The sequence below is a fragment of the Labeo rohita genome, chromosome 7 (genome assembly GCF_022985175.1).
Source record: "Labeo rohita strain BAU-BD-2019 chromosome 7, IGBB_LRoh.1.0, whole genome shotgun sequence".
Classification (NCBI taxonomy): domain Eukaryota; kingdom Metazoa; phylum Chordata; class Actinopteri; order Cypriniformes; family Cyprinidae; genus Labeo; species Labeo rohita.
Window position 1 is genome coordinate 15,150,970 of NC_066875.1, and position 21,168 is coordinate 15,172,137.

At 34.9% G+C, this 21,168-nt stretch overlaps 2 protein-coding genes across 2 annotated transcripts in view; one reads left to right on the forward strand and one right to left on the reverse strand.

The window, feature by feature from the left end:
• Positions 1-870: 870 nt before the first annotated feature.
• On the reverse strand, positions 871-3,925 carry rwdd (RWD domain containing 4). Its single transcript, XM_051115842.1, has 7 exons — positions 3,722-3,925; positions 3,295-3,375; positions 2,684-2,793; positions 1,980-2,130; positions 1,630-1,741; positions 1,487-1,536; positions 871-903 (listed from the first exon to the last, which is right to left on the reverse strand). The coding sequence occupies exons 1-7, from the start codon at positions 3,743-3,745 to the stop codon at positions 871-873; spliced, it is 561 nt and encodes a 186-aa protein (XP_050971799.1). The 5' UTR covers positions 3,746-3,925.
• A 5,219-nt stretch (positions 3,926-9,144) lies between these two features.
• The window catches only part of adam19a (ADAM metallopeptidase domain 19a), a 108,801-nt gene continuing 96,777 nt past the window's right edge, over positions 9,145-21,168 (forward strand). Inside the window, exons 1-3 of the mRNA XM_051114651.1 lie at positions 9,145-9,505; positions 12,476-12,532; positions 20,834-20,913. Coding sequence (XP_050970608.1) covers positions 9,382-9,505; positions 12,476-12,532; positions 20,834-20,913 — 261 coding nt within the window. The 5' untranslated portion in view covers positions 9,145-9,381. The remainder of the gene's footprint in view (positions 9,506-12,475; positions 12,533-20,833; positions 20,914-21,168) is intronic.

Below are 21,168 nucleotides of genomic sequence, written 5' to 3' on the forward strand. Positions count from 1 at the left end.
ATATTTTTGTAATTACGTAATTAAAAAATAATGTGATTACGTAACTCGCATTCCTTGTAATGTGTCACCCCCGACAGTGAAGGTGACTAATGCTAGTCAAAACCTGAACCTTCAACAACCTTATTACACTATGTTGACCTTATTACACTATCTCTAAAGTCCTTACACACAATGTTTTTACATTCAACAAGAGTGGCACTGTTTTATCTACAAAGCACTGTGGTTTAAAACACTTTATTTCTTTAAAAACAGCCATAAAATATCTTTCACGTATAATATCAAAATGTAAAACTTGAAAGTACACCTTTTCCCCTATTTATTTATTTAATATGCCTAAAAAGATGGTTAGTATTTATTTAGCTGTTTCAATTTGACATGGAGCGGGAGGCCTAATGAGGGTTGCCATGCTGAAATCACATGACCATACGCATTTTATTTCAGTAACCCCTGACAGCAATTAGCTAACTGCACTTTTAAACTACCTATGATCCAATTTTTAAAAGGAAATTACACTAGATGAAACATCACACTGATGTTATGTTTATTAAGTCATGCCCAACTGTTCTACCAGATCCAAAAATACAAGCATTTAAACCTGTGTTTGTTTTCTTATTACACACCTCATGATGTTCATGCGTGGCTCGGCTAATTTAGCACACGCTAGTGTGGCTCTGAGGACGCACGTCTTTGTGACAGCAGAGCTCCCTGCACTCAGTGTCAAATCGGCTCTGTGGCAGCTCCAGGTGAATTGAAATCATGGCTGGAGAGAATTCATGTTCAGCTTTCATTAAAAAAAACAAGTGCACAGAGACACATTTCATCCATTTCATTCACACTACATCAATCCATCGTTTCTTCTCAAGCATCTCTTTAATCTTCATCTTTTCCTCCAGTTTTGCTCAGCTATAAAAAAAAAAAAAGAAAGAAAGAAAGAAAGAAAACAAGAAATATGTAAAAAGATTATAAGGGTGCACTACCAAGGTTTGGGGTTTGTAAGAACTTTTATGTTGCTTATGCTCACCAAGGGTGCATTTGTTTAATTAAAAATACAGTTAATGTAATATTGTGAAGAATCATTACAATTTAAAACAACTGTATATTTATTCCAATTTAATGCATCCATGCTTAATAACAGTATTCATTTCTTTAAAAAAATATTCAAATTTCTGTAAAATGCTTGTGCTGTTTTCTTTAAAATAATCACTACTTGTTTTCTTTTAATTAATATAACAATTTTGTTTAAATATGTCCTTAGACTGCAAATACTTCTTGGGGCCACTGTATATTATATCTTGTATATGACGTGTAAATTATATACATATAAACTGCTTACATGCTGTTTGTTGGTCAGAAAAGGTGGCAATGTATGGATGAGATCCCCATGTGGAAGAGGAAAAAAGACAGACATTATAAATTAAGCCTCAGAATGAACGCTTTTATTTTATGTCAAATGGCATTTGTAGTAAATCTTTTCATTTTAACTTACCTTAATAACATCTACCCAGTTCCAACCTCTTGGCAGTTCACCTTTATTATCTGTTCAGTGCAAAGAGCAGTTTCACATCAATGTGCATTCATACAACAAAGCCAAACTTATTTCATTTTTTTTTTTTTGCCAACAATACAAACCTGTTCTTCCAATCAGTTTCCTCTTCTGTGCTTTGGTTAGTTGCTCTTTCTTCTCCTTCTTCTTACTAACAGAGGTGGAATTATTCACGACATCGCTGTTGGATATCAGGGTCTGAGAAACAACAGAGTCGTTACATTATTTACAGGAGCCGTGACAAAGTCATTCTGAACAATCTGAATGCAGCAAAGCAGTTTCCATAGCTAGCAAAGACCTTCAGCTGTTACAATGGTATGCTGCTGTATTCTTTGAGGTGAAGTAATTGTGTAAATACAAGTCAAATACATCAGAAAGCACTAGTTTAGTGACTGCACAATACATTTAGAGAGCCCAACACTTCAAGAATACAGACCACAGCGGACGTCACAGGCTGGTGGTTTTCCATGAGTGTTTCCTGGTTCTCTTTGGCCCACTCAAAGAGTGTGTACATCATGGCAGTACCCAGGTTAGCCTCTACCTGTTCACTCAACTTTGAGAGAATGTACTGTTTTGTCTCCAGGGATCTAAAAATAGATTGATTTTTAAACCTGTTAAACTTAATGATATATTACATTGAGTATAAATCTAATACAATGGGCACTACTATTCAAAAGTTTGGGGTTAGTAATTTAGGTTTTTTCCTTAAAAAAAATGAATACTTTTATTGAGCAAAGGGTGCATTAAATTGATAAAAAGTGACAGTAAAAAAATTGTCAGTGTTACAAAAAAATCTATTTCAGATAAATGCTGTTCTTTTCTGAACATTCTATTCATCAAAGTTTATCACAATATTTTTTTTATTAATTAATTGGCGCACCAGACCAACATATCAAAATGATTTCTGAAGGATCACGTGGCAGTGAAGACTGGAGTAATGGCTGTTAATTCCAACAGTATTTAACAATATTTTGGTTTACTGTATTACTGATACACTAAACAAGAGCATAAGAGATGTCTCCAAAAACATAGAATAACTGTATATATTAAAAATATAACAATCTATGAACTTAGGTTACAACATTTCAGCCAAGAAAGCCACAATTAAAAGCTAACATAATCACACTGAGAACAACTTACATTCTGTTGTTGAAAAAAGCATCTAATGATATGTGTGGGGCAGTTTCAGGATAGTTCTCTGGCCATGACACTTCTAGAAGGAAGGATTTGGAGTCCTCAAGATCTCCTATCTACAAATAAAAAAGGAAAAACAGCATTCAGACACGAGCCATGGCATTACCACAAGCTTTTGGAGATGGCGCAACATTAGCACTAAAGGGTTTTAGAATTGTATTAACACAGAATCATTGTATTATGCAATAAAGGACCATAATATTACCACATCATACCATCACCATTGCTTTTTAGATATTCTTACACTAAAGTATGGAAATAAACCATAGTACTCCTATTTATTTATCTAAAAGAATTATATCCTTTTCTGCATTTAATGTCTGCTCTAACTTTTTTTTACTAAACCAGTTGTCTTACTATGCAACCAGTGGAATCTATGACAAATCACTTCCTATTTGTAATTCGCTTAGAATAGGAGTGCCTGTTAATGAATAAATTTAAATAATCCTAGTTATCTGTATGCCAGAAAACATCTGCTCTGTAAGACAAAGTAAACAATGTTTGGTGTTTTACTACATTATATCACTTAAGTATTTGTGCTGAAAAGCAGTTCTTACCCTGAACTGAAAGGAAACAGGGCTGAGCTCTTTAAAGCAGTCATCTCCTTCATAGATGGAGCGCAGAGCCTCCAACTCCATCTGCACATAAACAGATTGTCAGAACACTACCATGCTTGTCAGATGGTCAGAATATTACCATGTTTTGGACATGTACCGTGGTATTTTTCCAGTATAATAAAAATTGGTACACATACAGTAATAACATCACTGTACCATGGTAAAACCACTGGAATTTTTGTATAGTGTTAAATATTACATTTCAGACCCAAATATAAAAACATGACATGGGTGAAACAAGGGTAAAACATGACGTTCATTAACTTTGTGATTAGGTTAGAATACACAGCCTTCAAAACCCTCCACACTGTATCTAAATGAGCATCTTTTAGCTCATGTGCGTTAGCTTTAGCTCTATCTCTCTCACCTCCTGGTCTTCATTGGCAGTCATGTTTTTCGCTAATCAAACACTTTGAACCAGTCATAAACAACGCTGCTGTACCAGCGGACTGAGGCCAAAATAACGTTTAGACATTTAAGAATATCAACATGCTTTAAAAATCCCTAGTACAACTCTGCTGTGTTTCTACAGAGTCACCAGTCTACACAACACAGAATAATGTCATTTTACAGGTTACAGTCACATTACTGCCGCCTGCAGGACTGGAGAATAGAAAGAAATACATTTGAAACTGCAACGACGCTTAATATACCCCAGATGGAGGCAAAACACTGTATGTCTTCGTATGGCATTAAGTATTGTGGCATATTACAAGTATCAAAACATGGTGGATAACGGCGAATGAGTGTACACAACGAAAAGAAAAGGGGGGGAAATTTTAAATTTCTAAGAAAAATATACATCTATTCTTTAAAGGAAAAGTCCACTTCCAGAACAAAGATTCACATATAATGTACTCACCCCCTTGTCATCCAAGATGTTCATGTCTTTCTTTCTTCAGTCGTAAAGAGATTATGTTTCTTGAGGAAAAAAATTCTGCATTTTCCTCCATATAATGGGCTGGTATGGTGCCCCAATTTTGAACTTCCAAAATGTAGTTTAAATGCGGCTTCAAACGATCCCAGACAAGGAAGAAGGGTCTTATCTAGCGAAACGATCGGTTATTTTAATTAAAAAAAAAATACAATTTAAATACTTTTTAATCTCAAACGCTGGTCTTGCCTTTCCCGCCCTAAACTCTGTGTATTCTGGCTCAAGACACTTAGGGGATGTCGAAAAACTCCAATTGTATTTTCTCCCTCAACTTCAAAAATCATTTTAAAATCATCCTACATCGCAGAAGTACTTACACAGTCTTAGCAAAGTGAACATGCAAAGAAGATCAAACACCATTAACAAAAAAAGGTAAAACAGCGATATAGGGCGATTTTGAAGTTGACGGAGAACATGAGATCTGAATTTTTTGACATACCCTAACTGTCATGAACAAAAACAGTCCCGGTGGAGTAAGACAAGACCAGCATTTGGCATTAACAAGTATATAAATTGTATTATTTTTATTAAAATAACGACCCTTCTTTCTCGGCTGGGATCGTTTACAACAGCATTTGGGATCGTTTGAAGCCGCATTTAAACTGCATTTTGGAAGTTAAAAATCGGGGCACCATAGCAGTCCATTATATGGAGAAAAGACCTTTCACTAGACAGATAAATAGCATTACATTGCCAAATTTAATAAGCCTTACATACCCATATAGCCTATAACTATTACGTTTTTGAGGCCAAATGCTTGTTTTGTGTTACAATTTTCCAGTAGTCCTTTTGTATGTTGATTCAAAACCCATTTAAATAACTGTACTGTTGTGAATTTAATCATCCTAGATTTTATTTTCCTATCTAATATATATATATATATATATATATATATATATGAAGAGTTCAGATGCAAAACCAGCTAAAAGCCATCTCCGTCAAAAATGAGATAATGATACTGAGTGAATGCTTTCAACACATATTATACGTTCATCAAATACTTTTTCTTCAAACTTGCTAAAATACCAGCTTCAGCCCAATCAGAGGTACCGGCACTTACATAGAAATCTATACTTCTGAGCCTGATAAAAATGTGTTTTTTAAAGAAAGACATCAGATGGATTTAGCTGGTTTTGCATCTGAACTCTTCATATATATATATATATATGTGTGTGTGTATATATATATGTATGTATATATAAATATATATATATATATATATATATATAATCATATTTAGGCTACTCCAAAAATTGGACTGCTTAAGAATATTTCATGAATGTCAGACTGGACAAGTCAGCATAAATGTTTAAAATGTTATGCCTTTATTTATTAATAACAATATTTGTTGGCCGATGTTGACATTTTTCTTCTACATTCTTTTTTGTTTTTCATGACTTTGTGTGTGTGTGTGTGTGTGTGTGTGTGTGTGTGTGTGTGTGAGAGAGAGAGAGAGAGAGAGAGAGAGGCTATGATAGGCTGTTTAAAGAAACATCAATATTTTGTGATCATTCACTTAACCTCTATCCAAAACCTGTATGATTTTTTGTTCTTCTGTGAAACATAAAAGAAAATATTATGAAAAATGTCTCAGTCTGTTGTTGTTGTTTTGTCCATACAATGGAAGTCGACTGTAAACAAAACTGTATAATTACAAACATTTTTCAAAATATTTTCTTTTGTGTTCTGCATTAGACAGAACAGGTTTGGGACAACATGAAGGTGAGTAAATGATGACTTTTTTTCTTTTTCTGCCTTTTTTTTGTTTGTTTTTTGAGACAACATTATGACATCTTAAAATTGAAGTAATCTGCTAAGTATCTACTTGGAAGACTCAGATCATGTTTTATTCAAAATTTTACATTATGCATTATTTGAAGCTCATCATTTCCCATTTGCATTCTAATTAATGTGGCTTCGCTACTCACATAATCTAATCAGAACAAAACAAAATAATTTAACACCTTTTACTTAATAGTTGACATTTACATAGTAATCACGAAACAGCACGACGCACTTGCACGACTTTCTGTGCAAGCACCTTCACGGCGACATGAATGTTGATTATTTGCACTCATTTACATGTGGAACTCCTCTGGTTTACGGGTCAACAAGATGCCCTCATTGAGTCCTGATTAAAGCCCTCTCTGATCATTGAGAAAACCCACCTGCCTTTTAAGACTGAGCTGAGGTGCAGCAGAGAGTCAGGGGCAGAAGATTATATCCTAGCTCACATCTGACAGCCCGATAGCCAAATTACCTGTTGGGAAGATTTACTGTTCTAATTTCAGATCTATTTCACCAGACCTCTACAAGCTCTTCCATTAAATAAGCCATCCAAAAACGAGTTTATGAAAGACACAATTCAGGGTCAAAAATAAATCATTTATCATCTGTCTGCAAATGCAATATTTATCATAGCTTAATTTGGCTAAAATATCTTGTGTACAGTGGCATGACCCAAGAAGATGGGATATTGCTCAAAGCTGATCTGTGTCCACTGAACCAGCTTATATATAATATAATATAAAAAACAATTTTCTTCCAAAATTATAACAAGTCTTGTTTACTGACAGATGGGGCAAGAAAAATATGATATATCGAATATTATTATTTTATTTTTATATAATGTAATACAGTGTATATATATAGCACTATGATCAAAAGAAAGGTCTTTTTGATGGGGAAGCAACAAGCCATTTCATGGCACACCACCCTCCACAAGCGTTCTGTTATGTGCATTAACTTGTGAGCACTCTGAACGCTTGCTTCAGTTCTGTGGCTTGTTTTGTATTCCCAAAGCTTACGTGGCAGAGCATATGGCACCGCAGAGCCAAAAGTATATATTACACTATTGTATGTTTCTTTAGGCAAAGAACTGCAGGCAGCTGGCCAAAGCTTTAACTCCCACAATTTGAATTACATGACTGGTTGGCTCCACACAATCTCTTTTATGGCTTGGATGTACAAAGTTGCAGGAGGCCTATTGTGTGTGTGTTGTAAACCGTGTGTATGCTTTGTTTTAATGGTATTGCAGTGTTTCAAATCTGAATGGATATAACATTTCCTGACGACTGAGTAATTATAAAGTCACAGAAACCACACCATTGTTTCATTGTGGGGCTTTTTCTTCCCAGGCCCACAGACGTTCTGCCAGCATTACATCTTGGATCACAGTGCTGTTTATGCGCCTGCTGGAACGAAAGAAAAAAATTGTTTATGCAGAATAGTGGAAACATTTTCAACAGAATGAATTTATTTTATTTATATGTTATGTTATGTTATGTTATGTTATATTGAGTTACATATATACAGTTTTATGCAAAAGTTTGGGAACCCCTTGTAGAATCTGTGAAAATGTGAATAATTTTATCAAAATAAGAGAGATCATACAAAAAGCATGCTATTTTTTATTTAGTGCTGTCCTGAGTAAGATATTTTACATAAAAGATGTTTACATATAGTCCACAAGACAAAAAAATAGCTGAAACTATTAAAATAACCCCCTGCAAAAGTTTGGGAACCTTTGGTTCTTAATACTGTGTGTGGTTACCTGGATGATCTATGACTGTTTTTTTTGTTGTTGTTTGTTTTTTTGTTTGTTTGTTTGTTTGTTTTTTGTGATGGTTGTTCATGAGTCCCCTGTTTGTTCTGAACAGTTAAACTAAGCACTGTTCTTCAGAAAAATCCTCCAAGTCCTGCAGATTCTTCAGTTTGGTATGATCTCTCTTATTTTGTTAAAATTATTCACATTTTCACAGATTCTGCAAGGTTACCAAACTTCTGCATATAACTGTATATTAAGATGTTATATTTAATACTATAGTACAAAATATAGTAAAATATAATATATAATTTTTAAACAAAGCATTACTTTTAAGGTAAAATGTTGTTGGAAAATATGTTTTAAAAAGAGATTCTGAATCATTCCCAGAATTTAAGAACAGTCAGCTTAGTTTGGAAGCCTGTTTTACTATGGAAGCCTAACAAAAATGTCATCTGGGTCAAAACAGGCATTCTAAATCATAATTATGACATAACATTATGACATGTTAAGTCATAATTCTGACATTTAACAGTCAAAAGAGCAACTCATAAATTTGACTTTTTATCTCAAATATGACATATTCTCCCCCCACTCCCCACCCCCCAAAAAAATAAATAATAATAAATAAAGTTTTGGAAATGTCAAATGTCATGTCACTACAACGTTTAGAGCATAAGAAGAAAATAGAAAATAACAAAAATGATATTTAATTTATTTGCTATGCGATGTCCTCTGTAGAGGACACCGGGACTCGATTTAAATAAATAAATAAATAGGCAAAAGCCTAAGGAGTAATAACTGGCAAGATTTTAATAATAATATCTAATATTTTATAGGAATATTGAAATGTATCTTTTTCCCCCCTATTTATTTGTCTGAGACCCAAAACCAAAAAATCACTCAAATATAATGTCCACTACAGAGGAGAAAGGTCTAGGGCTATTCCTGCGTCAGAATCGGACTTTTTTTTTTTAACTTATAATTATGACTTTTCTCTCACAATTTTTATTTTTTAATATCACAGACTTTTTATCTTGTTTTTACTAGGACTTACTATCTCATAATTGATGTCATAATTATGACTTTTTATGTCATAATTGTGATTTACCAAAGCCTTTTTCTTCTTATGTGGTGAAAATGGGCTTCGATATCAGTCATATAAACCAAGCGTCTAAAACGAGCCTATCTTGACTGAGAGACCGTTTCAGAGCAGCTTAGGTTGTTTTAAGCTGTTTTACTCAGCAGGGGGTCTGCTGAATACAGTGATCAATGAGTCATAAATTCACTATGCCCGGAGGAAAGCTTGGCGCTTGCTTTCAAGTGCCCGCAAGGCTTCACAGTTCTTACCCTTCCTTTCCTTGGTTGTGTTCTCCGTCTGCTCTTACTAGGACAGTTTAACGAACGCATAATGGTTCGTGTAGCTCACGCAAATCGAGAGGGCAGAGCTTAGCTGACTCAATTACATCTATTTCTTCTTGTTTCCTCTCACGCTGGCGAGTGAATACAGCGAGAGGCGAGACGGAGAACAGCACCGACCGCCACAGGGATGTATACCAAACACAGACAGAAAAACGGACACATTTCATCGACACGATATGTGCTTGTAATGCTATCGTTTTTTCTCTTTAACGGTTTACTGGAAATTGTAGGCGGAAATCCTCGGGAGGAAGGTAAGGCACAGCTTTGTTACCCAGAACCTACTTGGAAAGTTGTTCTCCTTTATCAACCAGTTGCGCGTATCCGTGAAGAAGTTTTCTTGGGGGCAAAACGCATTTAAATAACTTTGGAAAGTGTCGATTTGATGCATAAATACATTGTTTGCTAAGATTATTGTGTAAACAAATTCTTCTGAGCAATAATTCATCAGTGATTTTCTTTCCATATAAGGATGGCGATGTTGCCCACGTTGACTAATGCAAGACCACTACATTCTCAGCTGATTGTTTAGTGTTGCTGATACGCGCTTCAGGACATAATCCAATGTGAAAGCAGCTGTATATTGATCTCAACTGAAATTGCAAAGCGAGGGAGAAAATGTGACATATAGCTAAGCTTGCAGCATAATGATTCTATCTAACAGTTAAAGCTGAACGACTGTTACTGAGACATTTAAGAACGGGAACTGGTTCTTTTTCACAACCGACTGCATTTTTTTAAAGCACAGGAACCGAATGATTTGCATTCTGTTAAGGGTTCTGAAACATGCATCCGAAGTTCGGAAATAAAATATTCTGCGAGTATATTCACTAACTGTTACTATTATCCACATCGTGAAACAGCAGCGCAGCGCGCCGCCCAGTGTAGTAAGATTCCCAAACGAATGACTCTTATCAGTCGATTCTTTTTGGTGAATCAGAAACAATCAAGTGAGACCAGTGTAATCAGATTCCCAAATGAGTGAGTCCGAGCCGGTTCGTTTTATTGAATCAAATCATACGGCGCGACCGGCAGTCTGACTTCCAAATCACTGACTTACATAGTCGGTTATTTTTATTGAATCAAAAACATACATGGTGAATCAAAGCGATTTTTAGTGGATAAAAGAAATACATCTCGTACGACAAAAATAGCGTGACGATTCCCGATCGAATGAGTCTTATGAGCCGATTCTTCTGGAGTGGTTACTTATTTAATTTAGAAACACTTTCTGGGATATGTCGCAGCAATAACAACAAAACAAAGTAGACTTAAGTCACAGTATAGCCTACTGAAGCAGTTTACTACAAGGATTAGTTGATGATATTTTTTGTTGTTGTTGTAATCAGATTTATTATTTTTTCTTTTAATTAGTGAATGCATTAAATGTGTTGCCATGTTCTTTGACTGTTGTAATTTTTTATCTAATATCTTATTTATTTAATTATTTTTAAGATACACTTTTAAGAGAACTGGATGAAATATATTTCAGATTTTTTAATGGCCTATATGTTACACTGGACCGCAAACAAGTCATAAGGTAAATTTTTTGAAATTGAGATTTATACATCAGCTGAAAGGTGAATAAATAAGCTTTCCACTGATGTATGGTTTGTTAGGATAGACAAATATTTGGCAACTATTTGAAAATCTGCAATCTGAGGCTGCCAAAAAATCTAAATATTGAGAAAATCGCCTTTAAAGTTATCTAAATGAAGTTCTTAGCAATACATATTACTAATCAGAAGTTTTTATATATTTACAGGAGGAAATTTACAAAATATCTTCATGGAATATGATCTTTACTAAATGATTTTTGGTATAAAAGAAAAATCAATAATTTTGACCCGTACAACGTATTTTTGGCTATTGCTACAAATATGCTCGTGTTACTTAAGACTGGTTTTGTGCTCCAGGGTCACATATGTTCTTTTTGTCCTTAGCTATTTCTTGTTCAAAAGTACTTAAAGAATCGTTAAAGCATAAGTGGTAAATAACAGGAACGTTTAGAGGACCACAACCAGAATCCATATTTAAAAGTTACACATTTCTGCCAAACCACTAAAAACACAAAACAAATGGTTTATTTTGATACAGATTATTAGACGTTAGACATTCTTTCAGTTGTGTATGACACAATGATGTGATGTCAGTCTTAATGACAGAGGTCAATTAAAACCAAACTTTTACTGATGCTGCAAATCCATTACTGTCAATATTAGAAACCACAACATGATCAGGTTACTTTACCCAGCTTTCAAAAAATTTACATTATCAACACCCCAGATTCTCACTGAGCAACCAATGAAAAAGAAAAAGGAAGACCACTGACCATTTTTTCTTCCATCAGAATATTTAATCACTATGGTGTCATTTAAACAATGTGTGGTTTAAAGAAGCTCAAACAAGCTGTTGGTCTCAGGATAACAGGTTCAGTCCTGTTCCAATAGAAACTACACAAGCTCTCAGTGTGTTCTGCGTGTTTGGAGAAGTTGCTACATCTCTCTGAGATTTGACCGGGGACTCTGGGACCTGCGCTGAGCTTCGGTCTCCATATTGCGTGACAGACTTTTAATGCATTTATAACAAGGCTAGTGATATTATCTACGACAGGCAAGAGCTATTAGCAAGAGCAAATATTCTGCTGAGCTGAGAAGTTGATGCTAAAATATACTTATGGCTTGTTATACCTACATGTGGATTTTAAATGATGCACAAAGCTAGCCTTTTGTTACTTCTATTTAAACTGGAAGAAAGCCATGTGACATAATAATAATAATTATACACACACACACACACACACACACACATATACATATGCAGGTTCTGTGCTTCATTTGCATATGTAATGAGGAAAAGACCAATAGCAATTCTGGATGCAAATAAATCCAAGAAATTAAATCCTATTTAGAATGCAGATGTTAAAATGACTTCACTGTCTTTTCAGTTTTCAGTAGCGAAAAACATTCTTATGCTGGGACAAAAAAAAGAGAACAAAAAATAATTTTAGTGTCAATTTTAGATTATTACACACAGCTTCCTAAAATACTTGAAGTCAAAAATTTTTGTGCAATGACTGTTATCTGTGATAAGTGACCGCTCATCTGGACAATCGATTTCCTACGTAATAGTGTCTATTGTATCTTTGCAGTTTCTCTTTCTCTCTCTCTTTCTCTTTTCATACAATGCAAGTTGTTAATTGATGCCATCTTTCATCAAAACAGATATCGACCACAGCAAAGCTGGCTTTGGAGGACTTCAGGATTACTTTTATGCTGAACGTAAGACTTTATTCATCTATGTTTAAGTGCAATCTCTGGGTTATTCAGTTTGTTCACAAAATGTGCTTTTCCTTATCTGTCATTCAGATACACATGGTGTGTAAGCACTGACCAGTCTAGCATTCACACAGATGAATGAATTTACTTTCAATTATGTACAGTTATTAAAAAATAAATAAATAAATAAATAAATAAAATGTTTACTCAGATTGCAAGCAATTTTCACAAATAATTACAAAAACTGGCAAGTAACACAAGGAATTAAATGTGAATTTTTGAAATCGAAAGACTTTCTTATATAACACTTCGATAATCTGTTTAATTTACTTCAAGTTTTTTTTACAACTTTTTTACGGTGTAGTTTGAAAGGAGCCTGTACTTTAAGCAGTTCATGCTGAATTAATTGCAGAAAATTGTAGAGAAAGAGAATATGAAGAGGAATATCAATAGTGTTGTAATTAAATAGTAAATAGTCTGCAAACAGTCCTATTGTGGGATTTTCGACTGGGGACCAGTCTGTGTTTTCTATATACTCTGCTATTTGTTGCAAAATGATTTGAAAGTTTGAAAAACTGAAAAAAGACAAATGCTGGAAGATAATAATGCTCACATCAGAATTAAGTACAAACCACCCTACAGTACAAAATTTGAAAGAGCTCTTCTCTTCAAGGAAGGCCCGGGTTCATGCGTTGTAGACTTATTTGAAATATGCACATAATAGCACAGGAGGTATAAATAAGGCAGGCTTTTTGCAGTGGTCTACTCACAGCGCTTTGTGCTTGCCACAGCTGCATGGGTTAGTTATATCACCATTATTCATTTATACGCCTTATGTTTATGCGATGAGAAGAAAGATGGATGACTTTGGGTTTCATCAGTATGTCTAAAAAGCCCCTTGTTCCTGGAATGTTCCATTAGTCCCTGGACTACAGTTTTTCTATCAAGATAATGACTTTCATAAATTGGCTCACACAATAGATAATGGTTGTTTTTCCTTGTGAAAGCGACTTTTGTGGCAAGGAATCTTATTATAACACCATCTTTTCTCAAGCTGTAGTCCCACTGTACGTCATTATAAATCCTCCCTGTATTTTTAATGCAGCATATATGTGACCCTGGACCACAACACCAGTCATAAGTAGCACGGGTGTTTTTGTAGCAATAGCCAAAAATACATTGCATGGGTCAAAATTATCGATTTTTCTTTTATGCCAAAATCATTAGGATATTAAGTAAAGAAATCATGTTCCATGAAGATATTTTGTAAATTTCCTACTGTAAATATATCAAAACTTAACTTTTGATTAGTAATATGCATGAGAACTTCATTTGGACAACTTTTCTCAGTATTTAGATTTTTTTTCAACCACTTTGATTCCAGATTTTCAAACAGTTGTATCTTGGCCAAATATTGTTCTATCCTAACAAACCATACATCTGTGGAAAGCTTACTTATACAGTTTTCTTAAATGTATAGATGTATAAATCTATTCAAATAATTTTATGTATTCTTGTGAAAAAGAAGTCCACTTAATTGTATTGAATGCGCCCTTGTAGTGTACTTCAGATTTTTAAAAAGTATGTTTAAAAACAGCACTTGCAGATAATAGTGTAGTTAAATTACAGTTTCATGACTGTTTCTTAAACTGCTCCTTAATTTGACATTCAAAGTAATAGAAGTAATTCTGAAATTACATGTAAAGATGCATGTAAGTGCTTAAGTGGGTCAAATAATATAAATTTAAACTATAATACATTTTTATTTAGTTGTAAATAGCATGCAATGGTATATTTTGTGTCTGAAAACATAAATTTTAGTTCGCACTTATTGTAAAGTATAATATTTCTGAAAAACTACCCTTTTTAAAAGGTTTGGTGCTTTGTGTGTCCATTGTGCATCAACTAGAGCAGCATAAACTTTCTTTGATAAAGACTTAATATAAATCAGTGTATCTCAGAACAGTTTGAAGTGCGAGGATACTTTAGTGCACTCCTACACAAGCAACGCTCATGGCATTTGAACAAAAAAAATATTGAAGGCTGTATGAGTCAGATTGCATTATAAATTGACATTCTTAGGTGCTATATAATGAGCGAGAGAGACAAAGTGTGTGTTAGAGAGAAAGAAAGAGAGATACAGAGAGACGAAGGTAATCAGAGAGTGAATCAGAGAGACAAAAAGCTGAAGAGAGAAATGGGGAGCGTGGCGGAGCTGTTAGTTGGAAGGTATGGGAGGAGTTTGCCTGTGTTGTTTAGAGCTGTCACTGAAGACGCCCGGTCCCTGCAGCGCTTTGTGATTGCATTTGGTTTAAAACGGCACCCTGGAAACAGTGATAGAAACAGTTCCATTCAAACCACTCTATCTCTCTTTCTTTCTGTCTCCTCTCTCACACACGCACCAGGCACAATTCAGAGAAGAGATCCCCCACACAGAAGCAACATTCAATCTTGTGCCAGCTTATCTCACGCGCACACACACACAATCGTAGTCTGTCATCTGCAGCATGCAGCATCTTTTAGAGTGTTTTGGACTTACTAAATTGCAGATGCTTCCTGTCAATCTCATATTGACATGTTTTTTTTTCCCTGTCTCTCAGCAATGGTCTATAGATTGGTCAATCACACAGCTGATGTGTGGAATTCCTCACACAGTCCGGCAGTTGCCGTGATAGACTGATTTATTGGCCAGGCCAGTTAATCATTTGATTTTAGACCATTTTAAACGTTAAGTTTTTTACTTTCCAGATTTTACACAGTTTTACACTGTCTTTATGCACACATTCTCAAATGTCTGTATCGTAGGATGCAGACACTATTTAATGGTTAAATAATCTTCTCTTGTGCGCATCCCTGCCAATAAACAATTTTCACAATTTATTGCAATTAAAGTTGAAGCACATAATTTATAGCAGTATCATTTCTGAAGTCACCGAATGGAACCGATAGTCACGTCCCAAACGCATGTCATTAGTTGCGCTAACGTTTCTCTGTAAAGCTGACTTTTTTGCACCACAATACTGCAGTGTTTACACTTTTCTGAGGAGTCAACTTACAAGTGACATATTTATAAAACATTAAGCTGATAGCTGGGATAGGAAAAATTGCAACAATAAAAAAAGAAATAGCTTAAGTAATTATTTTGATTTAAAATCAATTTTTCAGCAAATGGTGTATTATGCACAATACATTGGCATTGCATTCCAACACTTTATTTCATTTGTGTTTCGTTTACAGTCATTAAATTGCATATACAGTGCACAGCATAAATGAGTACACCCCCTCTAAAACTTAAAGGGGTCATCGGATGCAAAGTTCACTTTTTCATGTTGTTTGAACATTAATGTGTGTTGGCAGTGTATGTACAAATCTACCCTATAATGATAAAAATCCATGCAGTGGTTTTTAATTAATATGTAAAAATGATATATCCCCTTTTTTAAATCAAGACATTCTCAGATGCCTGTTGGTGTGGCGTCACACCGACAAAGGCCGCTCCCACGATAGTTGATTGACATGAGCGTCTTACCTCAGATCAGCTGTGACAGTCCAACCTCCATTGTTTCGATGCTGAAGCAGGGATGTAAGTTAGACAAGAATATTTCAGATTGAACGATTGAGGTGTTGTGTTGCTGGATGTAATAATGAACATAGTGGTCATCATTTACCCCCGACATCTGAGCCCGTGAAGATGCAGTGGATTAAGTTTGTTTGGGAAGGGAATGCGCCTTCCGATCTACATATATCCGTCTATGTTCACGCAAATCATTTGTGATCCAGCTTCACCTACAGCAGAAGTGAGTAAATGGGGTTTTTTTAATGAATCTCTGCAATCACCTTTCCTAATAACGTGCTAGTTAGCAAGTTTAGCGGCTAAACACGGCTAAATGTGGCTAAAGTAAACAGGCTCGTCACTCCACAGAGAGAAGAGAGGGGCGGGGCGAGCAGAGCTCATTAACATTTAAAGCAGCCTCTACCAGCACAGGATGGTTTTTGCAGAGCTGATTTTGACAAGATAAAAAGTGTGTTGTTTTACACAACCATTGAGAATTTTTAACCAAAGTATATTATAGACTTTTAATTAAAACCCTAAAGAATCATATCAACTTGTGGAAAATGGGCATCCGATGACCCCTTTAACAAATTCAGCAAATACTCTTTACTTGGAAGACATGTTAGGGTTTTTTTGGAGATATAATGTTCCAACAAACCTGCTTGATCAGTTGCCAAAGAAGAATGTCAAAATTACTCAGCAAAATAAGATTTTCTCATCAAAGTGATAAAATGTTGCAAAAATGAGTACATCCTCCCAATAGTTACTAAATAAAACTAAAAAAAAAAAAAAAGTGTAGGTTTAAGGCTATTTTTTGATCAACAGGTAAGTGAACCAAAACTTTTAAAGCCAGTAATTACCTGACAGTTAAATGTGTTTTATAGCCTACTGAATCATACTTACACTTAATGCTGTCAACAATGAGACCAGAGAACTTGGGAGAGAACTGCCAGGTGGCTTATTCATAAAAGAGGACAATGGTACAAGAGGAATACCAAATTATTGTTTTAAGTGTGAAAATAGCTGAAGTAGCACCGACATTCAAAAACAATGGACTTGTGACAAGACTATTTTGCCATCTTTCCATGAATTATATTAGTGATCATTAAGAAAATACATAAGCATACTGTCCATTTAGCCACTCTCTTGAAGGTCGCAAATTTTAAATAGCCTTTTCGTCTCTCTTTCCCCTTGTAACTCCCTCAGTAGTGACAGGAAATCATAATCATCTTGTCTGTTTTTCTCTCTATTTGTATTCTGTCCTCACTGGGTGATCGATATGTAATCCTAACAGCGATGTTGCTTTATGGATCTCATGTGCTTTCTTACATCTGTGCTGGATGTCTGGATAAACTCATTGGGCCTCATACTGTCTGGGTGTAACCTGCTTTTGTAACATCTGGTGCAATATTTCATTTGTGACATTTGAAAGCTGACATTAGGTCAGATCTGTCAGTTATACTCAACCTATCCCATCCTCAGGTCTGACCCCAATATTGTTCATCCCCGTAATGAGGCATGAGATTCAGGAAATCAAAGATTTTACACACATTCCTGTGTGGAGGTGTTAAAACATGAGGAAATCACAGTTTTTTTTAACATTCCTTTCTTTTTTAAGGTGTACATAAATTGAGAAAAAATATGTAAGTACATTTTTGTTGTAATTATAAACATAAAATGCTACATTTCATTTTTTTTCTTTGTGTTAATGAGACTCCAAGGGAAGACATGACGTGAGCAGATAGCAAAAAGAGGAAGAATGCTAATCCTCTTCTCCTTCAGACTTCTACTTTTCTCCTGAGGTCTGTTCCTAAAACGCCTGGTAAGAGAGGAAGTGAAAAAGTAAGGCTCTTTGGGACCCCCATGGCAGTTGAGTGACTTGACGGGCAGATAATTGTCAACCAGAGGAAGGTCAATTTCGCTGTGTTTGAAGAGCAAGTGCCCTCAAGCCAGCTCTGGCCTTCTTAGATCATTCTTTGGGAACAATGTCTTAGGCTGGCTTGCAGCTAATGCCTTCTCTAAACCTATTAGTTTTGGAAAATGGTTTTCTCTAGAGGGCCATAGTCTGTGTTGATGGATTCTCTGGATTTATGTTGTGCAGGCGACAGGCTGATTATTTTACGTCCCCAGAACTCAAACTTGGCCTTTGATGATGTTTATTGTGGAAAAGAAGTGCGGTTACGACCAGAATAGACTTTACGAAACATTGCGTTGTGATTGACAAGCCCTAGTGATTTAGATTGTGCTGATTTTGGGCGAGTTAGATATTTTAGCATTAGAAGAGATGAGACCATTACAATTTGGAAATAGAAAAGCAAATTGGAAAAAGGATGGCCTTGTGAGGAGCATGCCGACACACTCCCCTCCCGATCAATTCTATTGCTTCCTTTTACCGCGTGTCATATTTTATAAACTCAAGCCATAAATGGATATGGCGAGGTCAGTAATGATCTTATTTTTTCACATTTGTGTGCATGACAGCTCTGTGTGAGACCCCAAATGTCTGGGATCAAGCTGAGAGGGGATGCTTATTTGTTTCTCTCCACAAAGAAAAGTGCTATCGTTGAGCAAAAGAGAGGGAGGTAAGAGAAAAATCCACAACTCTCATTACCTCTCCCCTCTTGTCTCCTCTTTATCAGGGAGAATGAATAGCCAGTTTTGCTGTGCTGATAATCAACTTGTAAAAGCTTGTAATTTTGGTGTCTAATTTTGGATCCCTCGAGAGGTTTAAATCAAGTGCATGAAAGCTGAGACGTAGAAAATGATTTATGAGGATGATTATTCCTCTTAATCATGAGTGATTGAGGGAGATTAATAGTCTGACCTACTGCCCACTTTCTGCTGCCTCTCTAGAGTTGATTAACTTAATACCAGGCCCAGATTGCCAAACTATATTGTACTCTCATAAGTAACACATCCATGTTCAACTTTTACAAGGTTTCAGGCTTGATGAAAGCACAAACATTAGTAGTCTGGGGCGCCTGCAAGATTTCAACTCAGGGTACACTGAAACCAGACCATGCCCCTAATTCATTTTAAGTCTCAGATCATTTGGCTTTTTTATTGTGAGACAACACAAGGTCAGGAAAAATGTCATATGATGTAACCACTCAAAAGGTTATCGGAATAAATTAATTCAAGATATTTGCTAAACTTTCTATTAAAAAACACACTACCGTTCAAATGGTTGGGATCAGTAATAATGTTTTATTGTTTTTAAGTCTGTTATGCTTTCCAAGGCTTCATTTATTTTGTGTAATATTGTGGATTATTATTGAAACAACTCTTTTCTATGTATTTTTGCCAACTAAATACTAATTTATTCCTGCTAAAGTTTTACTACAGTATAAACCCTCAGAAGTATGTAAACCTGCTTCCGCCACTGAATAAAAAACGTTTAAAATGTTATTGCGATTACTTATCTCACAATTCTGCCTTTTTTCTCAAAACTGCGTGATATAATCTCGCCACTACAAGTCATAAAGTCAGAATTGCATGATATAAACTCGCAATTGCAAGTTGTAAAGTTAGAATTGCGAGATATAGTCACAATTTTGACTTTTTTTAGAACTGTGTGATATAAAATCACAAATGCGAGAAATAGTCAGAATTGTGAGATAAAAACTTTTTTCTCACAAATGTGAGTTTGTATCTAGCAGTTCAAATTTTTTTCTCATAATTGCAAGTTTATATCTCGCAATTATGACTTTTTTTTCTGTGAGATATAAAGTCCAAATGAGGACAACTGCAAAAAATTATTCATTAAAAAAAAAAAAAGGCAATTCTGACTTATTTATCAGAATTGTGACTTTTTTCTCGCAATTCTGACTTTATAACTCACAATTGTGATTTTATATCACGCAATTCTGAGAAAAAAAGTCCGAATAGTGAGAAATAAATTAGCAATTCTGGTAAAAAAAAGTCAGAATTTGTGAGTTTATATCACAATTCTGACTCTATTTCTCAGAATTTTTAGTTTATTTCTCAGAATTTAAAGTTAATTTCTTTTGCAAGTTTATATCAAGCAATTCTGAGTTCATTTCTCAGAATTGCAATTTTATATCTCACAGTTCTGACTTTATAACTCGCAATTGCAAGTTTATATCTCACAATTCTTAGGGGAAAAAGTCAGAATTGCGAGATGTAAACTCGCAATTACCTTTTGTATTTTTTATTCAGTGGCGGAAACAGGCTTCCAGACAGAAGTGATTCTGATTAGATATGATATTAGATATTAGATATTTCTTATTAATTTCAATGTCAAAACAGTTGACATATTTCACAATATTTAATGATTTTATGCAAACTGCTTTACATATTTTATTCAGGATTTTTTGATGGGTAAAATTTCAAATGTCTAAATGACTTTTGAAAACAGCAGTGTAAACAAAAACTTTAGCGTAAATTTCAAACTTTTTGAAAGTAATGATCACATGTAGGCTCACATGTATTCAAGATGTAAGGAAAATGTTTTCCTTGTACTTTTTTCTTGATGGTTATACCACATTTTAGAGTCATTCAAATTTAACTTTTATTGAAAGCAAGATGAAATCAAGATGAATACAAAAAGTACATTTCTAACAACTTCTAAAAACAAAAAAAATCAGATGTGTGTTATACTAGATTTTGAAAAGATTTTTCCTTTTCTTTATCATGGACACTCTTATATGTCATTGATCCTAAAAGTGAGGCTTAAATGTCAGTAAACATTTATTCCCTCCCATCATCTCAGTGTATCTCTCTCTTTTTAGTGGAAGACAGAGGACAGAGAGTGACAGCACACTGGATCTCTCACAAAACAGCACAGCAAGAAACTGAAACAGCATTTAAGGTAAGACTAGGTAGCAATAATAAAAAATGAAATATTCACCACATACATATTTTGATATAGAACATTAAATATTCATCAGTTTTATTCATGCAAACTGTCAGGACATTCCACACTAGGGTGACGTTTAGTTCAATGGTGTAATGAAAACACATTGTACATTGTTGTCTTGGACTCGGCAGTAAGTTTCCAAACAATGTGGTATGTTGTGCAATAATGGATGTTCGTGGAATTCAGCACTGTGGCAAAGGTTTCTCG